At 36.8% G+C, this 22,854-nt stretch overlaps 1 protein-coding gene across 6 annotated transcripts in view; it reads left to right on the forward strand.

Annotated features, from left to right (window-relative positions):
- C2CD5 (C2 calcium dependent domain containing 5) overlaps positions 1-16,849 on the forward strand; it is a 94,620-nt gene extending 77,771 nt beyond the window's left edge. For 3 of the 6 annotated variants that reach the window (XM_065940470.1, XM_065940427.1, XM_065940443.1), the window contains 6 exons: positions 57-143; positions 9,019-9,069; positions 9,958-10,059; positions 11,381-11,571; positions 14,694-14,840; positions 15,548-16,849. In XM_065940470.1, the coding sequence (XP_065796542.1) occupies positions 57-143; positions 9,019-9,069; positions 9,958-10,059; positions 11,381-11,571; positions 14,694-14,840; positions 15,548-15,679 (710 nt within the window). In that variant the 3' untranslated portion in view covers positions 15,680-16,849. The remainder of the gene's footprint in view (positions 1-56; positions 144-9,018; positions 9,070-9,957; positions 10,060-11,380; positions 11,572-14,693; positions 14,841-15,547) is intronic. The other 3 variants (XM_065940435.1, XM_065940452.1, XM_065940460.1) reach the window with 3 other exon arrangements.
- Positions 16,850-22,854: the final 6,005 nt, after the last annotated feature.

A 22,854-nucleotide genomic window follows, 5' to 3' on the forward strand; every position in this document is an offset into this window, starting at 1 on the left:
TAAAAAATTAATAAGAGATCATTACATAGTAATTTATATTTTTCTTGCTTCTCAAGCCTCTACAGATAATGAAGAACTTCTGCAGTTTCCCCTGGAACTCTGTTCAGATTCACTTCCTTCTCATCCTTTTCCACCAGCTAAAGGTTGGTTAAGCAAGAGAAAAGCAAGCACAAATACTAGTGTCTAGATACTTTCACTTGCTTCTTGATTGTAGGTGATCTTAACTTAATTTTGAAATGGAGATTTGTTCTTCATTCCTGCATTGTATGTTTCTTCATGTTCATAACAGGGAGAGAGTACTGTTGCTTTCATTTTAATTAATTTCTCTAGTAATCTCATCATAACTTATTAAGGTAATTTTTCATATGATAATTCTGTTCTAATACCTCAAATATATTAAAGTTTTATTTTCAGAGATTTGGATTTCCCACAGTTAGCTATTCACATATGGTATTTTTGATATTTTTATCTGGTGAACTTTTTCCAGCAACATTCTAACCTTTGCAGAAATTTTTAGATTTTCTTAGACAACAAAATACTTACTTTCTTCAGAATCTATGTGGAGAGAGGTTTTGGGCAAGGACTAGTATAAGTGAGAAAGGGATGAGCTTTCTGTCTTTCGGGTATGTTATATTTGAGGAACATTTTTTCAAATGCAAAGTGATTATTCCTTAATTCAATAGCAGTAGGCCTACTTACACCTGTACAGTCTTTGGAGAAAAGTGGGAGGTAGTTTTTTCCATTTCTCTTATGATTTCAATGCAATTCTTATAAAAATTTCAGAATTATTGTACCTTATCTTAAAGCAGTTTATACACAATAAATGTTTGTGTTTTTCCCTAAATTTCTTAATCTGAGAAATGATGCATTCATTATTTAAAATCAGATGGCCTTTCTAATGTTTACATTTTATAATGCGAGTGACATATGGTTTCTACTTGTCAGTTACTTTATCCGTTACCAAGTAAGTTATAATACAGAATAGCTTTAAATTCACATTGTGTATATATCAGTAGAGTCTTTACTAAATCAGTTCAGAGTCTATGAAGATAAATAGATCTTGACTCATATTTTGGAGCTGAAAAGGTTAAGGTACTCTCAGATATGGAACTTTCTAACATGGTTACCATGTGGTTCTTTTTCCTTTTTGTCCAAATTAAAATTCTCATTTAGAACTCCATAGAGAATTTCTTTAAAAATAAAAAAGGGGAGGGGATAAACCCAAAGATAATCTGAGTTCGGATTTATAATTTAAATATAACTTTTAGAACTAAAAGCAAAACAGTCTAGAATCTTCCTTGAACTGACTAGATAAGATTATTTTTTTTAAACACCTGCTTTCTATAGAAACTTACATTTAACACAGGGTTAGTTTCAAACTACTTTTAGTTTTCACTTAGTTTATCCTTACCCAGCAGTGGTGAGGAGGGGGCAACTAAAACCAGTAACCCAATCAGCAATAAGGTTTGAGCAGTTGCTAATCTATAAAAATATTTATTTCTGGAGTTGAGGTCCCTGTCAGCTCTATTTTACCATGCTGTTAATAGCTACTGAATTCTGTGGAAGATTAAATTTAAACTCTGTAAATTAGCCATGTCTATATTGATAACTTACAGTTCCTGTAATAGCTTTCAAAATGTTTTCAAAGGTAATTAAAACTAATGCTTTTTGTAGTAATTAGTATGTTTTGCACAAATGAAAATCTAAACTGAAAAACAAAGAAGAATTTGAGTAGAATAAATTATATCTAAACAATACCTAAAATATTTGCAGTTTATTTTAAGGAGCATGGGAAAGGGCCATAAAGTGGACTAATAAAGCAAGAGACCTGACTTTTTTCTCAGTTCTGCTCCTGATGATGTCAATTGTGAGAACTTGGGCCCGTTAATCTGCAGTTAGGCCACTGAAGTCTCAGTTCCTCATTTGTAAAACGTGAAAAGATGAAGATTCTGGAGAAGCCTTTTAAATTCTCGGATTTTTTTTGAGTTTCTATGGTGTATGGTTCTTCAGTTATTACTAAAAACATAAAAGCTAAATTATGCCTGAGGTCACACTGAGCTTCTTTGAGTTCATTTTCCAAATAGCTTCAAATCAGTTAAACCAATGATTTTTAAACTCTGTCCCTCCAAACCATAGCATGTCTTCAGAGGTGCCTTGTGGCCTGCCTTCCAAGGCAAGGTGTTGGGGGTAGTGTGGCTCCCCTACCTCTGAACTGGAGCGGCTTTGATTGACTGTGTCTTCTCTGTTGGCTTTCTGGGTGGTTTTGTTAGAAGAAAGGGTTTCAAAAAGTCTGAAAATCACTGAATCAGATCCTGCTGCCTTTATCATCATCGTTGTCACCATTGTCAGCTTCATAATAATATCATCACATCTAATACTTATATATATATATAAAACTTTTAATACTAAGTGCTTAACTGTAAAACCTATGTGCCTTTCCTTGAATGTTATATTTTAAAATCATCAGTGAACACTAAAAAGTTTATCTGTGCATTTTATTTAAAATCGTGTATATTGTGGTTTATGTTGCATGCTTATTTATTGTCTTTGCTTCCTGACGTCTCTCCAGGAGAACATGTGCTATGCTATGTACATTAGAAAAAATTATTTCCAAGTATTCTAGAAAATTTGAGGATAGAATGGCTTTTGAAAGGTCTGAAACATGTAATAATAGAGTTATATCATGAATGTAGTAGCTGAATATTTTAATGTGAAGGCGGGCTTTGAATAGAGAATAGAAATTTCTGGGAACAGTTAAGCTTAGCGGTTTAGAGGAAATAGGTGGGAGATAGGCGAGGGTGGGGAATAAATGTTAAAAAAAAAACACTTTCTTTCTGCAACCAGAGGCTTAAAAATTGATGACTGATATGATAAGTAAATAAATACATAGTTTTTATAGTTAGGTCAGTTAGCTAAACTGACTGAGATTTATCTGTTTTAATTCTGAAAACTTTGGATACTAATTTATTTTCCATGTTCTTATCACAAATGGGATGATTTATGAAAATTTTTACTTCTTTTTAGTTGACAGAGTAGTGTCAAGAGCTGTGCACAGTATGTTTATTAATATTTCCATCTTTTCACTTGTAGATAAACCTTTCCTTATCTTCTTGTGTTACTGAAAATGAGTGACTCTTTGAAGAGAAGATGTTTCAATTACATGTATTCTAATTGACTGTGTAGAGTAAGCCTGAGCCTGAGTTGTCCATCCATGTTCAGCTTTTTTTTCCTTCCACCTTTTGTTATACTTGGTTTTGTTTCTCAAGGTAAACAAAACAGTTTTGATGTATGTCTCAAATTATGGTTGATTTGGTGTTACCTTACTAGTTATCTTGATTTTTCTGATTTGAAATACCAAAAAGTGCTGAGCCTAAGTAATTTCTTAAAGAACATTATCAAGTGAAGGTCATCAAAATTCTTTGAATACTGTGAGGAACAGAGATGATGTGGCATCACCATAAATTAATTTTTTTTCTTATGAAGCTGTGTTATAAGAGAAAAGATAACCATAGGAAATTTTTTATGGCACTTTCATAATATTTTCCCTCTTTATTAATATCTATATATCAATTTTTTTAATATGTCACTTCATTCTGAAATGGTTTTTAAGAGAATTTAAAAATCATATATATTTTATGAAGTGAAAGTGAACAAAGATTGAGCAAATATAGTAAAAATAGAGAATCTGAGTAAATGTAATCAGGGTAAAAGATGTTTAAAAATCAGTAAGATATGTCTCATGAACAGTAATCTCAACAATTTTATGTGTATAATTTTTTTACTTAAAAGATTAGCATATTGCTTTAGTAGATACACATTTAAAGCCCTGAATCTTGAGATATTAGATGCCATATTGTGGGACTTTCTAAGAACTTATGTTAGACAAATGTGTGTGAATCATATACCACTACATATATATATATATATATATATATATATATATATATATATATACATATATATATGAATAGATATCAAATACTTTATAAATCTAATCTGTAATAGGATAATGGTTTTCATTAAAATTCTGAGAATTTAAGACTGTGAAAGGGTTTACTTAAGTCACCTTTAGTGCTTGTATACTGTTGGATGAAACTGTATAGAGGAAACATTTTTTTATTACTCCCCACCCCCACGCTTGTTTCTGCTGTCACTTGGCTTTATGCTGGGGTGGTATCCTCATGTTCAGTGGCATTAACTAGAGGCTAGGAGGAGTTCTCTTTTCATTTAGCAGTTGCTGACTAATGTGACGAAACATAGGTCACATTCTGGATTTCAGTAAAAAGGAAATCTTACACCCCTCAATGCATTGTACTCCATAATTAGGTATCCACATTGGAACCTTTTTCCTTTATTTTTACAGTAGGCTGTCGGAGTTTACTTTTTTATTAAACCAAATTTGATTTTAAAATATAGTTTAATTTTTTAAACTTAAATGACTTGCTTTAAATTATTTTAAACTGGTTATTAGAAATATAAATCTGTAAAAATTACAGAAATTAGCTTTTAGCTTTTCCTACCAACTAATGGTTCTGAATTCTTACAAGTATACATAATTCTTTATAGTAACTAAAATTTTTTTTATATTAACAGTTCATTGCATATCTGTTTTTTCTATTTTTTAAGATATATTTTGTCACTATGACCAAATGGTGGGCTTCCCTGGTAGCTCAGCTAGTAAAGAATCTACCTACAGTGCGGGAGACCCCGGTTCAAGTCCTGGGTCAGGAAGATCCCCTGGAGAAGGGAGAGGCTACCCACTCCAATATTCTTGGGCTTTCCTGGTGGCTCAGATGGTAAAGAATCTGCCTGCCATGCAGTAAACCTGGGTTTGATCCCTGGGTTGGGAAGATCCCCTGGAGGAGGGCATGGCAACCCACTCCAGCATTCTTGCCTGGAGAATCCCGTGGACAGAAGTGCCGTGCAGGCTACAGGGTTGGACGTGACTGAGAGGCTAATTAAGCACACGTGACCAAATGGTAGCAACTATTGAAAATGCTGAATTTTCCTTGTTGTTGGTGGCCACGGCAATCAGTAGGGGATCCTGAAGGGAGAAAAATACAGAGGGAAAGAGAATGAACAGAAACTATAAAGAGTGGAAAATGTGAAAACTGCACCTAAGAAGTGTGAAGGAAGCAAAGAGTTGATGAAGAGGTAGAGATACAGAATCTTAGCTTCTTCAGGGCAGCTCGAGGGCAGTAAAAGCGAGTCAGGGAACGAGGGGGTGAAAAGCAAAGAAAGTTGAATTGGGCTACTGACCAAAAACGAGGATTATTTGGGGAAAAAAGATAAAGGATGGTAGTGAGAGGAGTGAATGATGGGGACTGAAGAAGAAAAGCAAGTGGGTTAGGATATTATACACCTTTAATTGGAAGTTGTAATGATTCAAATAGGGCAACTAATTGTCTTTGTCATCTAATTGTATGTATTATCTGTGTATTCTAGTTGAACTTTTTTCCCCTAGTGAAATATCCAGATCCAAACAACTTACATTTTTCTCCATGCTTTAATAATTTTTAACTGTAATATGTTAATTTCATTATCAGACCACCAATATTTGAAGACCATTAGGGTCCAGTATGAATGTTTACATACATCATTTGTTTCGCTCAATCATTAAGCCAGATACTGATCAGTTCATTATATACTGATGAAAATGCCTAAAGGAACATAAAACCAAGTTTTGATCATCATAGTTTAAAACTGAGAATGTTTAAATAGGAAAATAAGGCAGTATAGTTTAGAGACTCCAGATTGCATATAGTTTTATCTGCCAGAGAATCTTTTCAGAGTTTGCAAAAATTTTTTTCAGTTTTAGTAATTTTCTTAGGGTGACAGGAAAAGACTGTCTCAAAGACTTTTTTAATTATTCAGAGCAAAGATGATCTGTAAATTTTAATGATAGAAAGTAAGTTGTTAGAAGAGTAGTCAGTGTAAGACTTTATCATGGCTAGTACATCCCTTTGTCATTGGTGTGACAGATTGTTTAGGAGAATGGAAGCGTCTCAAACTTCAGAAGCACTGGCAGGTGTATAATTGAAGGAGGAAGAATTCTTGCTAGATTTTCTTTCTGTTTTTCATCTGTATGCTCATTTCCACTAAACCACCTTAATCTAGGTTAATCCCCCTCCCCACTCTGATAAGGCCTGTTAAAAGTCACTAGAGTATACTAAGAAAATAGTGTATCTATTTGTTCTGTTTGCCTTGTTAACTTCCCAGCATTTTTTTTTTTTTTGAGGGATTATCACAATCACTTAGTAGATTTTTTGAAAGGCAAAATTGTATTCAGTGAGCAAGGAAATGGTAAGAGAACTGGGTTGCTGTGTGACTTGATTTAGACTCTTTTTGCAGCTTCAGTGGGGACCTGACATATGAAGCATTTGTCTCAAAGTCTTCCACAGAGTTGTACAAATGGCCAGAACTGAGCATTGGCTCCCCAGCAAAGCCTCAAGGACATTTAAAAAGATTTCTACTTCTGAGTATGAAATCTGTTGTCTTTTTTTTTTATACTGGCTTAGAGATTGCGTGGGGCTTCCCCGAGGCTCAGCAGTAGAGAAGCTGCCTGCAGTGCAGGAAACAGGAGATGCGGGTTCGACCCCTGGGTCGGGAAGATCCCCTGAGGAGGAAATGGCAACCTACTGCAGTTTTCTTCCCTTAGAGAATCCCATGGACAGAGGAGCCTGGTGGGCTACAGTCCCTGGGGTCACAAAGAGTCAGACACTACTGAGCGACTAACAGAGAGCCAGAATTTCTGCTTTGTCAGTGAGCCAGACAGCTAATGTCTACGCTACCTTCTCTTTTGAAAAGGCTGTTACCTGGGAAGCCAAGCTGTAATCAGAAGGAAGCAGAGAGCCTGAGGTCATTAGATGTTTGAGGTGTTCAGACTAGTCCAAAGTGCCAAAGTCCAGCTGCTGCCAGGACTGGCTTCTCTTGGGTCTTTTCTCTGATAGGAAAAATGAGCCTCCTGGCAAACACGGCAGAAGGTGAACCTGCTCTCCTTCAGCGAGGTTGGAAGTCTCCTGACATTCTTTCCCTCCATGTCTCCAATTTAAAAACTGTGTTCTTTTCAGATTTTAATTCAGACACATTCACACTTGAAGGCTGGGAATAAATATTTTTCCTCTCTTGTTTCTCTTCTTCCCCTTTTGTAAAATTTTTTGGGGAAAGTAGTAAGTGTACGTGACAAAAAATTCAAATCCTACGAAAAGACCACATTGTCCAAAATAAAGCTCCCTTCTCCCTTCATTTTCCTTCCCAAGAGGCAAATGCTGTTAACAGCTATATTGTCTGTCTTTGCAAAGATGTTCTATTTGTCGTTTTTTATTTTTTTAAAGCACAGGTATTCTACAGATCATTGTATACCTTTACTTTTTAACACTTGACATATTTGAAGATGGGAGCAGATTTTACATGTATAAGCTCTTTTTGTGGACATTTCATATACAGTTGCTCCCAGAGAATTCCATATTGCCAAGATAGTATGAAGGTATAGAGGATAATTTTAGTCATTTTCATGTTTTCTTTTAGCTTCCTCTCCCTTCTTGGCATCCCCACACGATAAAACTAGGGTCTCTAATGCTGACTGTGTTTTCTGTGTCTGTACTCAGTGAGGCTGTACTGCCCAGGACCTCTGAGAGGCCTGGGACTCTTCCTGGGATATGTGAGCCTGGGGTGGGCCGTTTCCTTTCCCAGCCTCTGCACTGGATCAGCGGTTGCTAGAAATTGAGTGTCAGTTCTGTTTGGTCTTCCTCCTGGGCTTTCAGTGCCCCTTAGGATCCCTAATCAGGAGGACACTCCCTCGAGAACTTCATGATGGTCAGGGCACACCCAGTGTGATCCCCTCACAAGTCATTTTGGGAACTTCTCGTGATCCCTTTTATTGGACAGCTCTGTATCATAAGAGGAATGTTGACCACTGTACTCTCTCCAGTGTTAGCTCGTGGTCACTAGCCTTAGGAAACAAAAGGTGGAGTGGGAACGGGAGATATGTCATAGCTTCCCAGTTGGCAGAAACATTCTGTATAAATCTTGATTTTTGAAAAGGACACCTTTTACAAATTTAAGAATATTACCCCCAAAATCAACATACGATGCAGAGACAAAAATATTATATATTTACTTATTTAGTTTATAATTTAAAAAAACTTGCTGACCCAAATTATTCTTAGTGTTTATGAGTTATTTCTATCTTGGCAACACTGTATCCATAGTTATGAAATTCTTAGAAACAAAAATTCAAATATGCTAGTGTGGGTAGAGCCTGAAAATTAGAAATAGATGATGAAGTGTTTTGTTTTTTTTTTTATGTAGTGCTGTTTGAATTTGTACAGTTCTTTAAATATCTATGATAAAAATATAAACTTTCAGGAAGAATTCAAGATGTTGCTTTTGTGAGCTTACTAGAAAGGAGGTTTTAGTTTGGGATTCCTAGTTATTTCTGTGAAAAGTAGTCACCTTTTAGTTCCATAAAGTCTTGACAGTTTCAGAGGAAACTGTTGAAAGTGAAAGCTTTGAAAGAGGGGATTGGTGGTGAGGTGGGTGGGGCGGGACTAATGTATAGTGTGTGTTTATCTCTGAGACACAGGTCATTGCTTTGTCTGTAGCTCTTAATCTTACTGGCTTTTCCCCCACAAACATTTACCTTCCCTATTTCATTTCAGATTTTCTTCCCAGTACATTGACCCTTTTCTCTGTTCAGGTTTCCCACATACTGCTTCCCTCCCACTAACATTTGTTCCTGTGTTGATGTTTTCTAACATGTAGAGTGTTCTGGAACTTTCTTTGTGTTATAATAACAAGTAATCTTTCTTGGCATGGTGTTTGTTAACTGAGCTAGTTTTCATATATCAATAGAAACTGCCATTTTAAACCTAAGTACTTCTGTTTGGTTTGCTTTTATAATGAGGCCATAAAAATTTTCTCCTGTTCATCTAGCTTTTAGAGAGTATTAACCAAGAGCAAAGAGATACTGGCTTGTACTTAGCATCCAAGCTAATGTTGTTCATATTGTCTTACTAGAACACCTGGAGAGTGCAAGTTCTAACTCAGGTATCCCAGCTGCACAGAGAGGTGAGTTTGTCTAATTAAGCAAATAGTCACCAAAGGTGTGAAATTCTAGTGTGGTGGTGCATAAGCATACAGACACTGAAGAAATGCACTGGACAATGGAATAGACACCAGAATGTGGCTTTATTTTAGTTAGATTGTATAATTGAAGGAATATTTATGCCGTCTAGCATTTTAATAGTGTTCCAGTTTCTAAAGATAAGACTTTAGCTTTTTAATATTATTTTTTAGCTCAACAGTAGTAAAAGATATTCTTTTGAAAAGGAGAACCTGTTGGGCTTACACTTGATCCTCACTCCATGTTAATAGAAGCTTTGTTGCCAAAATCAGATGTGGAAATAGAATATTGATAAAAATGACCCTTTGGCTTTCTTGTTACTACTGGTAGAAAGAAGATATTTTGCAAAAAATAAGTTAACTAGTGATTTTTTTCCGTGTATTCTTTAACATTTGATTCTCATTCTTTTTTTTTTTTTATTTCAGGGCAAAAATAGGGCAAGGAATATTCACAAAGTTCTGATTATAAATTAAAGTCCTAAGTATAAACAACTAAAAACAGTGTGAAATAAAAAGAAAGGAAAGGAAGTTAGTTAAAACATAGCATGTGACCCTTTCCTTGATCTTGGTAGACCCACCTGCTTTTGTTCCCCCTAAGAGACCACACAGCTCTGAGATCACCAGAGATGCTCAGCCAACCAGCAACTTGGTTTTGAACAAATCAGTGTCTAAACCTTGACTCTTTACTATCTCTCTCACCTGACTTGAAAAGGACCACCTTTCCCTCTAAGTGACAGTTAAATTACATCATCGAGAGGAGTGTTGTGACGAGTATGAGACGTCATCCATATTTTTTCTTTGTTTTTTTCTTTTGTTTTCTGTCTGTGTTTCCAGCAACGTCAGTTGATTACAGTTCCTTTGCAGACAGATGCAGCAGCTGGATAGAGCTCATTAAACTGAAAGCTCAGACCATAAGGCGCGGATCAATTAAGACAAGTAGGCGGATGTTTCTACCACGTTGTGATTTGAGAAAACATATCCCTGATTTCCCAGTGGTGAAGGCTGGCCCTGACTACTCAGTAATAACATTGCCAATCAGTCATGTGTTGGAGTGTGAAAGCTGCAGATGCTAATGGTCATTTAGCAAAAGCTTTTGAAGGGCCTTTAGATGTTTAAATTGTAGCTGCAGGGTTGTGTTTTTAGTATTTTATTTTGGTGAAGGTATTCTTAGAAGTATATAAATAGATATTATGTCACATTGTGGAAGGAAATTAATGAGCTTTTATTGAAGAGACACTCTTGCAGGGCCCAAGGTACTCGGTAGTACATGGCATCTGTCAGATTACTAAGAGTGATGTCTAGCGTGAGAATAGAAGGTATCTCCAGAGAGAAAGTGGCCACCTCTTATCTTACTACTAGACTCAGCATCAGGACTTAGATTTTTTTTTTTTTTTAAATCTATACTCCAAAGTTTTGGTAGACTTTGAGGTAAATGAGTGAAAGAGTTCACATTAAAGGGAAGGAACTGTGTTTAGGGGGAAGCTCACAGGCTGTGGAACCAACCAGGTCTGGTCTTGAATCCTAGAAGTGCCCTTTTAATAGCTGTGTGACCTTGGCAAGTTATTTAAGTTTTGTGAGCCTTGGTTTCCTCATGTGTTAAATGGGGATGATAACACCTGTGTCGCTGGGTTGTTGTGAAAATTACACACATACACACGTGTGTGTGTGTGTCTGGTTCATGGTAGTTATTTGATAAGCAGTAGATATTTGTTATTTTATGAACAATTAACTTGTAGACAGCCAAGGTCATTTGCTAAATTTTTTAAATTACAACTTTGGTTGAGAAAGTTTGGAAAAGAAACCTGCTACAACTAGTTAAGATAAGGTTTATCTACAAGTTGACAATGATGAAGTCGTCTGAAAAAAAGATGGAAAAAACTGCACTGGGAAATTTAACAACTTTCACACTCTTGTAATAATTTGTTCCTACAGCAGATAATTTTTAATGCTCTACCGCTTTTTCTTTGTCTTCACTTTATAACGATCATTGTGTGTGTAGCTGCACCGCATTGACATTTTCTTTTGCAGGAATGCCATTTTTTCTTCCCAAAGATTCCATTCCAGCATTTCCTCTTACATTTTTCTTTCTCTCTCTCTATTTGTAATTGCATGCAGTGCATGATAATTTCTTTTCTTTCATGACATGGCTTAGCCTCACAGACAGCTGAATGTTGTCACCACTTATTTGGAAACACTAGGGAATCATTGAGTCACCAACATGTGATCTTGATGCTTTCTCTTCTTTTTCCAATTTTAGCAGTGACAGTTGAAAAAGCAAGTCCAATGGGTGAAGGAAACTTCCGGAATCGTTCTGCTCCACCTTGTGCAAATTCTACCGTTGGGGTTGTTAAGATGACACCTCTTTCTTTCATTCCTGGAGCAAAAATAACAAAATATCTTGGGATAATTAACATGTTTTTTATTCGGGAAACCACTTCTCTACGTGAGGTAAATTTATAGTTGTTATTTCATTGTTTGTGAATTTTCTGTGGTTGAAAGTATTAGTATCAAAATCAAACATGTTTCAAATTGTTTGTTTTTTTTTCCAAAAGTAACACACACATACACACACTTTTTTCCATAACCTGTCTGGATTGGCTGTAGATTAGGCTCAGATGGTAAAAGTGTCTGCCAGCAATGCAGGAGACCCGGGTTCAATTCCTGGGTCAGGAAGATGCCCTGGAGAAGGAAATGGCAACCCACTGCAGTATTCTTGCCTGGAAAATTCCATAGACAGAGGAGCCTGGCAGGCTATAGTCCACAGGGTCGTAAAGAGTTGGACATGACTGAGCGACTTCACTTTCACTTTCAGTATTATCGCAAGAATTGTGTTGGGTTTAAATTCATTTGTTATTAGAAGTTACAGATCCTTATCAGATGGTAAGTTAAAGAAAAATAAATGTATCCATGTTTGACAGAGGTTTAAAACAGCCCTGAAAGAATAGCTTAGTTTCTCAGTAGGTATTTGCCTGAGATGGATTTAAATGGCAATTTTTAAGAGTTCACATTAAGAAATAGTAGGGGACTGTATCCTGAATAGATGTCTTTGGAGATTTTTTTATATCATTTAGTTCTGTCGTTTTCTCCTGACAAAGGAGAAGGAGGCTGCTTGTTTCCTTCCCTAGCCATCAGTGCCTGAAAATGTTGTTTGTTCAAGTTCTTGCCTCACACTGGGTATCATTAAACTTTAATTTGTTTTTGTTTTTTAAGTAACAGCAGTTATAATCTCTTGCTTGATGAGGTCAGAATTAAGAGTCAGAGTCAGCCTATTATATCTTGCATTACAGAGGAATTTAAACTCAGGAAAAGATTATATTTCTATCTGTCCTATGTTTCTTGAGCAGGGCTGCTAAGCAAATTAATATAGTGAGTAGGGAAAATTTTTACTTATTTAAGTGTGAAACCCAATAAACCCTTCAAAATTTACTTTAGCAGAAGTTTGTATTTTTAAAAAGTGTGTTAATTATAAATACAACTTAGTTGTGTTCCCCACCCCCCATTGTTTCACCAGCAGTGTTTCTATGCCTTCTTGGAAATAGCAGCCTGCTTACTAACCTCAGACTCACTCTTCTGCACCTAGCATAGTGCCTGGTACAGAGTAACCGGAAGCTGTTTTTGTGTAAATGAGGGGGTGACTTCTGACAGATTAATTAATTAGATAGATGTTTTTTCTTTAAGAAAAATTATTTTTACAACCATATTCTAATTGTGTTGAGATGGAAAAGAGACTATCTCAAGATAGTCTCAAAAACCTTTTAATGTAGAATTAAAGTAGGCAACACTCTTAAAGCCATTGAAGTTTGACCATGAAATTTGGGTTTGAGAAGCTGGCATAGACTGGTGAATTAACCTTTTCCAGTTGCACATGGATATTATACTGTCGAATCCATAAAATTTTCTTTCCAAAGTGTCTTTTCAATTGCTGAAGCTACCATTCCCTGAAATGTTGCTTCACAGATTTCCCTTCAACAGAGGTTTATAATATTAGCTATAGTACAGTTAATAGTATAATATGTAGTGTATGCATACATGTGGGCTAAGTTGCTTCAGTTGTGTCTGGCTGTTTGCAACCCTATGGACTGTAGCCCACCAGGCTCCTCTGAACATGAGATTCTCAAGGAAAGAATACTGGAGTGGGTTGCCATACTCTACAGGGGATCTTCCTGACCCAGGGATTGAACCCACGTCTCTCATGTCTCCTGCCTTGGCAGGAGGGTTCTTGACCACTAGTGCCGCCTGAGAAGCCTGTAAATAGTACAATATCTGAAATTTGTTCATTCCTTGTTGAGTTATTTGCTTTCAATTATGTAATATTAGAATTTACCCCTCTGTAGTGTCTGTTACTCTAAGAATGTTTTGATTTGATATGTAAGAGGAAACCTGATAAAAGTAGAAAAAAGACTGTCCTGGACTGTGATTGAGTCAGAGGCAGGCTGAAGCAACTCCTTTAATTCCTTAATGACAAACCCTATGTAGGATCCTGTAACTTTTCAGAAAAATGTAACCTAGACAAATGCTTTTTCTAACAGTGTTAAATTTTGCCCTTACCTTCCAATTTAAAGTTGGACATTTCTTCCTAGACTGTAAAAAGCCTTCAGTAAAATTTGTGGAAAATTTAGATTGTAAAGCATTTTAAGCTATTAGCTAACCTTTGGTTTCTGTCTTGTTTGGTTTTGAACACTGCAGAAGTTTCCCAAACTGTTGGATTTCTTTGCATGACAAATATGTATAGATCATTGGATACATGCACCTGTTGAAGTAGGTGTTAGTGTATATAGCTGGGAGCATGGCAGATGCAGTCCTGGCATGATGGAATTCAGTGGACAGTAAATAACCATCATAGAGTAAATAGATAGCTCTTAGTAATAGTAAGTCATATAAAGAAATACAACAAGGGCTCTCAGAGAATATTAACAGGAGAACGTAATTTAGGTCTGATAGGGGAGATTTCGCTGAAGAAGTCGCATGCAAACCAGGACCTGAAGAAGTGAGTACGAGTTACCCTGGTGGAAAATTGGGTGTGGACCCTTCATGTACAATGACCCCGAGGCTGGAAAAGGTGTCAAACCTTCAAGAAACTGAAAAAAGACAAGTGCGACTTGGAACATGGTTCATTTTCACAGTGGGAGATATGGATAGCAGGGAAGTCTCATTGTTTATATTTACCATCAGTTTATTTGAATGATGATGGAACGCTTTCATGGAGGGAGGTGTTGACAATGGATGAACAATTAGAACTCTCGCTCTGCCATCTGTCCACTAGCTCTGTGCTCCCCCTTCATCATGGGCGTGTCACATGAGCTTCAGTTTCATCATCTCTAAAATGAAGAGAGTAGTCCCTGTTGGGATTATGACACCATTTAGTGACTGAACACCAACAATAATCCCTGTTGTAGACGTGTGTTAGGTAAAGGTTTTTTCATTCATGCAACAAATCCGATTGGTGAAGGAAATTAAAATGACCATCCATTATAGTAAGATCACTTAAATTGTTTTCACATATATTCTTTGATGATGTCCGTTCACTTACACAGGTCTCTAGTTTGGTTTTCTTGTGCATTGTCCTTTAGGAAGGTGGAGTCAGCGGTTTTTTGCACGCTTTCATTGCCGAAGTGTTTGCAATGGTGCGCGCACATGTGGCTGCGCTGGGAGGGAACGCTGTTGTCTCCTACATAATGAAGCAGTGTGTCTTCATGGAGAATCCAAACAAAAACCAGGTGAGGTGGACTTAAAAACCTCTGATGCGGAGACCCTACGAATTTCCCCCATGGCCTTTTCACCTCCCACCCTCCTCCAGAAAAGAGAATTGCTCCTCAGAGCTCTTTGATTCCAGAGGCTGAAAACATGTTTTAGTAAATATGTTGGTAACTGGTCATACATAGGTCAGGTGCTGTTCTCACATCCTCAGTGACTAAATTATTAGTGTGAAATACCTCTGGAAGTTTTGCTCCTAAACTACTTTTCCCACCACCGTCTTGGGGGGTAGTCTTTGGGATCCTGTAATGGCTAATGGAGGACAGTTAAAGACACCCTCTGGTTTGAGCTGAGATGCTGTCCACTTCTGACTGCCCTGCTGCTGAGAGTACGTCCTGATGGGGCCACGCTGTTAGTTCTAATAAGTAATATAATTCTCTTAATGGGGACAGGGGAGCGTTGCTTAGGTTAAATTTTAGAACAGATTTCTCTTATCAGCTTTGTTAACATGATAATTCACTTACAACTGTTAAAGATGGTCCCTTAAAAAATTAAATAACTATATTAATGAATTTTTTTGTTTCCTTTCCTATGCATTGCCTTCTTATCCTTTGCTCATTTTTTTCTTGGACTGTATGCTTGTTTCTGCTCTACAACGCTGCCCCCAGGGTAACGGGAGAGTATGGGTGTGTTACTGAAATGTGACTGAAATGTCCTGTTATTCTTTTAGGCACAGTGTCTTATAAACGTCAGTGGTGATGCAGTGGTTTTTGTTCGCGAATCTGAATTAGAAGTGGTGTCTACTCAGCAGCCTGCTGCCAATTGCCAGCCCTCATGTCCTGGAGGAGAAGTCACAACCTGAAGTCAATTAGAAAGAAAGAGCGCAACTAAATGACATTCATCAGTCTCCTTTGTCTTTCATTTATCGTACTAGATGTAAAAAATGAACTTAATATGAGAGAATGAAGAAAGAATCGATCCCATATGAGGATGTTTGATTTGAATGGGATCACTTGGAGGCATGAGAATTTTCAAATCTTGACTTTATTTTTTTTTTACCAAGGCTAGACAGACAGGCCTCATAGAGGCTCGACTCCCCAGGAAGTTCAGATAAATTTCTCTGAGAACTGTAGCAAAGATGCAAGCTATTTATAATTTATGTTGATTTTAATAAAATCGTAATTTAAATTATCAGGAAATTAGGCTAGCTATCCTGGTGTAATTTATAAAAATTAAGAAATTAACAAATTGTTAATAAGTGATCTGATTTGAGGAATGTATGGGGAAAATGGAGAAAAGTTTTCAGAAAACTGTGAGTTTATTAATGTGTTATTTTGATGAGGAATTTGGTAACCACTAAAAGGGAAAAATGCTTTAGCCATCTTTGAAAAAGAAGTTAAACTTCTATGACTTGTATCCTAATTGCTGCAAAAGTATAATCTGTTTATCAGAACCAGTGTCCTTTCATTGGAAGCTTAATAATATCTCTAAGGAAGGAGGAAAAAAATTACTATATAACTTCATTTTTACCCAGGTTTCAGTTTGTGTTTAATTTTTCTGGAAGGGGCTTGGCTTCAACTGGGAAGAACAGGCCAGTGAGTTTTGTTGAAGTAGTTAAAATGTGATCTAGTTGGAACATAAAATTATTTTCTAATAAAGTCATACTGAACTCCTACCAAATAAACAGAATTTTAGTACTATCTTATTAGGGGTTTGGAGTGGTGAGGTAGACTGTATTTGGCGTAAAATTTGGAAATGTAACTTGAATGTAAATATGCTCCAGAATGTTGAATGTATAGATAGAAATACTTTTTTTTTTTGTCAATGCCAAATACATATTACAAATGAACCTTTAAAAGTACATTCCTCCTTTGGACAATAAAATTTCTTCATGAAACTCATGATTTTGCTCTTCCAGGATAACAACTGCCCTAAAGATTAGGAGTCATTTCCTTGTTATCACAGGTGTCAATATTTTTCTGTATTTTGTTTATAATTTTATTTTTTAAATAAAAGGTTTTATAAACTGGAATATTCCTAAATCTGTTTTTTTGCCTCTTTGTAGTATTGTCAGTGGTCAGAAATCACTTTCCACATGATCATCTTCATTTCTTTAGTCAGCAATCATCTGTTATATGTCTATTCTTCATTTGGAGGGGAAATACATTTGTAATTGTGCCACTTTCATTGTTGTTGGTAGGAAACCTGCACTGTTAAGTGAGAAAACGTGTGTAGCTTGGGATGAAGGTGGCTTCCCCAAGAGGATAATACTTAAGCTCATTCTGGAAAAATAGACAGGTACTTGGAATCGACTGACTTGTTCATAGTTTTATCCATCCATTCAACAGCTATTTTGTGATGCTGAGAATGTTTCTGAGTTCTTTCTGGGCAGGGGGCTACGAATGTAACTCACTGGTTGAGTACCTGTTTTGTGTCATGTCCTGCGCATATTGCTCTTGTTCGATCACTAAGTCATGTTTAACTCTCTGAGACCCCATGGACTGCAGCATGCCTGGCTCCTGTCCTCCACTACATTCTGGAGTTTGCTCAAATTCATGTCAGTTGAGTCAGTGATGTTCTCTGCTAGCTGTCCCCTTCCCTTTTTGCCTTCAATTTTCCCCAGCATCACGGTCTTTTCCCATGAGTCAGCTCTTCCCGTCAGGTGGCCAAAGTGTTGGAGCTTCAGCAACAGTCCTTGCAATGAATATTCAGGTTTGATTTCCTTTAGGTTTGTGCATATACCTTATTACTAATGTTTAAAGCATAATACTGGCTGTTTTGTTTTACCTTTTGAGACCAAAAAGTATTTCCGTTTTGGTCTCAACATTGGGATACTTAACAGAGGCACAGACTGATTTCTAGGAAAGCTAGAGTTTCTATAACTACGCAGGTTTTCTCTCTGCTGACACAGGCCGTTTGCTCAGTGTGGGTCACATGTGAGGTACAGTCAGCCATGCCAGAAATGGCTGCTTCCGGAAAGGCTGACGTGACCTGGTGCTGAAAGAGTTGCTGTGTCCCTTGTATGTAAATCCCCTCGGAAACATCATTTTAGACAAACGTACTGGGACTTAACCTTTTGGAAATATTGAGGCCAGTGACAGGACTTATAGCACACCTCTCATTCTCTATTGTTACTCCAAAGCTTAAACTACACAATTTATCCAATTCTTTGTTAGATTTGCTGAACTCACTGTCCCACTTCCTCACCTCCTGTGTGTGTTTAGTCGCTCAGTTACCTCCAAGTCTTTGTGACCCCCATGGACTGTACCCCACCAGGCTCCTCTGTCCATGGAATTTCCCAGGCAAGAATACTGGTGTGGGTTGCCGTATTCTTCTCCAGGGGATCTTCCCGACCTAGGAATCGAACCTGCATCTCCTATGTCTCCAGCGTTGTAGGAGGATTCTTCACCTACTGAGCCATCAGGGAAGCCCTACTCTGTCATAAGCCATCACTGTCAGGTTTCCATCTACCCCTAAATTTGAACTTGCCAAGGATGCAAGTATTGGACTGCAATATCAGGTAGCTAAGAAGTTTCATGCATAAAATTTTTCGTAAATGCATAAATTAGATCAAGTACCTATATTTTAATTAGATCAAGTACCTATGTTTTCATTTTACCTTTTCACCTGGTTTTCTCTTCCCCCATCTCATCCCTCCCAATCCATGTTAATAACCTAGTATGTATCTTACATATTAAAATATGCTAATGAATTATAATTTACATTCAATAAAATTTATCTATTTTAAGTGTACAAGTCAAAGTTTGACAAATAGATGCAGTTGTGTGACCAAGATAACATTTCATCACCCAGGAGAATGCCTTGTGCCCTTTTGCAGTCTGTTAACTTACCCCCTCCACGTAAATAGGATCTTGTGCTTGGTAACTTTCACTTAGTTTGATGTTTTCTAGATGCATCCCATTTGGGCAACATTTTTGGCTATTATGAATAAAACTTTTATTTAAGTTCACACTTTCTTGTGAAAGTTGTATTTCTGTTCTATGGGGTCTTTGAAAGAGTACTTTGAGAATCTGATCTAAGCTCTGGAACTTTTCTCCAGAAAAAGCACAGAGGTGAAATTTTGCACACTATTTCAGGTTTGTTGAAGCCCCACCATTGAGCTCAAGTTAAACTTAGTATAGGCCCCAGGTGGTGCTAGGGGTAAAGAACAATGCAGGAGACATAAGGGGCGTGGCTTCCATCTCTGCACGTGGAAGATCCCCTGGAGGAGGGCATGGCAACCCACCCTAGTATTCTTGCCTGGAGAATCCCGTGGACAGAGAAGCCTGGGGGGCTACAGTCCATGGGGCCAGAGTCAGACATGACCGAAGCAACTAGCACAGCACAGCATATGGAGGGGAATAAGGAACCAGGCTGAAGGAAACATTAGGAAGATTTGGGTAAATCCTGTCCTAAAATGTTTGCCTCTTTTCTAGTAGAAAAGACACTTTTAAGATTAGACATTTAAATATTTGAAAGATGTATACTTATGGTAGGCAGGGTGATGTCCCCCTAGCTTCCCACCTCCCAGCCAAGATGTGCACAGCCTAACCTCCAGGGCCTGTGAATATATTACCTTACGTGACAAAAGGGACTTGGCAGATAGGGTCAAAGCTAAAGACCTAGAGATGGGCGAATTATCTAAGTTTATCTGTGAGAGTCCTAGAACCTAATCTTTCTTCTTGAAAGTCGGCAATGGCAGGTTGAGTTTACCTCTCCAAGAGGGATAGGAGACTAGGTCAGAGAAGTTCTTTGAGAAGTGAACTCAACCTGCCATTGCTGACTTTGAAGAAGAAAGAAGAGAGCTATAAACCAAGGGATGTCGGTAGCATCTCAGGGCTGGGAATGGCCACCAGCTGACAGCTAGCCAGGAAGTAGGGTTCTCAGCTCTACACCTGCAAGGAACTGGATGTTGCTTCCCCACAAATGGAGGAGGAAACGGATCCTTCCTTTGAGCCTGCAGAAAGGAACAGAGATCCCTGCCAAAGGCTTGGTTTTAGCCTAGGGAGACCCACATCAGACCTAATGACCTGTGGAACTGTAAGATAAACTTGTATAAGTCACTAAGTTTGTGATCACTTTTTAGCAGTAGGAATAGTAGACTGATACCAGTTCTCATAAGTTTAAACTGAAGAGATACAGTTCACATATCAAATACAGCGCTCTCTATGAGCAACTAAGCGCAGCACATGGTAATACCATCTAATACAAAATGCTTCACTTGCTCAAGGTACGAGGATAGCTGTATCTCCTTTGTTTGCCAATTAATTTTTTAATACTCGTTGGCTAAGCAGAAATTGACGATCTCTTCTTTGACGTTGCCTTCAATTCTAGGTCTCGGTCCCCAGAACGCTCAGCTCCCAGAACCCCTTTGGCCTGCATTTGCCTCTGACGGCCACACGGTGTCACTGTTGTAACAGGTTCCACACAGTAGAGCCGAGGATGCTGGTTTTCCTGCAGTGAGGATGTCAAACTGGCCAAGATGCGCATGTATGTTTCCAGGATTCTTTAGCAAGGAATTTTCTTCATGTCTGCTCCATCTGAGGAAACCTGCCAAGATTCACTTCATGGTGCTCAACTGTTTATTGAATTCTGAGAGTTACAAATTCTAGATATCAAGTTTTGTGGGTTTTTTTTTTTAATATGTATTTTACAAACATTTCCCCTCAGTCTGTGGCTTATTTTGCATTCTTTAAACCTTATCTTCTGAGGAATAGAAATTTTAAATTTCAGTGAAGTCTAATTCTTTTTTTTTTTTCTTTTGTAATTTATGTGGTGTTCTAAGAAATTTTTGCCTAATGAACCTTGAAAACATTTTCTAGGAATTTCAGTTTTTGCCTCTACATTTAAGTACATGATCACTTCAATTTACATTTGTGTATGGTATAAGGTAGGGGTCAAGGGTTTATTCATTCTTTCATTCCTTTGCTTGCATACGGATGTTGAATTGCTACAGCAATGACAGTGTTGACTAGCTTTGCTACTCTGGATTGACATGGCCTCTTTGTTGAGAACTGATTTTTAGTATATACAAATATAATTGATCTTTTACATTGATATTGCATCCTACATCCATGTATTAATTCTATTAGCTTTTTCTGTATTTCTTTGGAGTTTTTAAGGTAGAGAATCATTTTTATGACTATACATGGGGACAGTTTTATTTATTCCTTTGAATCTAGTGTATATTTATTTTTCTTGTTCCTTACTTAATTGGCTTTATTAGTAATTATTTTATTAAATTACTAAGTATAATGTAGAATGATAAGAGTGGATATTCTAACCTTGTTCCAGATCTCAGGGGGAGAAGAAGCATCTTTTCAAAGAAACAGCTTTTGGTTTCTCTACTGATTTTTCTCTACTGTTTTATCCTCTGTTTTCAGACTGTTATTTGTGTCTGCTCTTACTTTTATATTTCCTTTCTTATACTTGCTTTTGGTTTAATTTTCTCTTATTTTTCTAGTTTCTTAAGGCAGAAGCTTAGATCATGGATTTGGGACCTCTTTTCTAATATAAAATTGAATGTGACACATTTCTCTCCTTTAAGAGCCTCCTTTAAGGGGCTCCCCAAATTTTGATATTTTTCTTAAATTTGAAATAGTTCACAATTTTCCTTTTAACTTCCTCTTGGACTAATGAGTTGTTTAAAAGAGTGTTGTTTAATTTCCAAATATTTAGGGATTTTTCCAGTTATTTTTTTGTGGTGATAGCCAGATTGAGTCTTCCAACAATTTTGAAGTTTATAATATATGATGTTGACTGTAATAGTTATGCTGTGCGTTGGAGCTCCAAGACTTACTTACCTGTTGCTTGCAAGTTTATACCCTTAAAGAGCATCTCCGCATTGCCGCCACTGTTCCCCATCCTGGGCTCTGATAACCACCATCCTGTTTTGTTTTTATGAGTTTGACTTTTTATTTTAAAATGTTTACTATTTATTTAGCTTATTGATATAATTGATATGTAAACTTGTGTAAGTTTAGGGGCACAATTTTTGTTTAATTTGATACATTTATATATTGTAATATGATTGCCACCATACTGCTAACTAATACCTCTATTTGCTCATGTAATTATCATTTCTTTTTTGTAATGGGAATAATTAAGATCTAGTCTCTTAGCAAATGTTATGTTTGCGATACAGTATGTTGTCTATAATCACTATACTATAAGAAGTTTTATTTTTAAGAAGTTTTATTTTTTTAAGATTCCACATACCTTACAGTATTTGTTTGTGTCTTTGTCTGACTTACCTCACTTAGCGTAATATCCTCAAGGTCAGATTTCTGATTTCATTTTGTCTTCAAAATTGACATAAATTATGCCTCTTCTTAAAATAGCTTTGGTGGTTGCTCTAGACTTTTCAATATATATTTTTATATTTATCACAGTCTACCATCAAATAATAGTATAGCAGCATAACTTTGCAGTTCAAGAATATTCTTTGAATGATTGAAATCAATTTTACTTTCCATTTTTCTTCCTTTGGACTTTATCAGCTTCCTGGGGTGAACATTTAGCTTGTTTATTGTCAGTCTTAGTTTCTCATAAGTGTATCTAAAGTTATAAATCCCCCTGCAATTGCTTTTTTATCATCCCACAAGTTTAATTCAGTACCTCTAGATTTTTATCTGAATATTTATAATTACCCTTATGATGTCTTCATTAGTCTGTAATTATTTAGAAGTGTATTCTTAGTTTCCAAAAGCATGTTGTTGTTTACTTTGGTGTTTTCTAACTAAGTTGCACTATGATAAAATACTGTGATCTCGATAAGTTCTTTGAAAATTGTTGAAAATTCCCTGGTTGTTTTCCTGTCAGTTTATGTAACTGTTTCATATGCACTTGAAAAGAAAAGTCATTTGTTGCAAGCAAGTTATATATCTCTATATCATCTATCTATCATCTATCATCATGGCTCTATTAAATCAAGCTTGTTAATTATGTTATTAAATCTTCTACATCCCTACAACTATTTTTGTCCCCTTGACCTGTCAATTTCTGAGAGAGGTGACTGTGGCGCATTGATTATACTGA

Source organism: Muntiacus reevesi, chromosome 1 (genome assembly GCF_963930625.1).
Source record: "Muntiacus reevesi chromosome 1, mMunRee1.1, whole genome shotgun sequence".
NCBI lineage: Eukaryota > Metazoa > Chordata > Mammalia > Artiodactyla > Cervidae > Muntiacus > Muntiacus reevesi.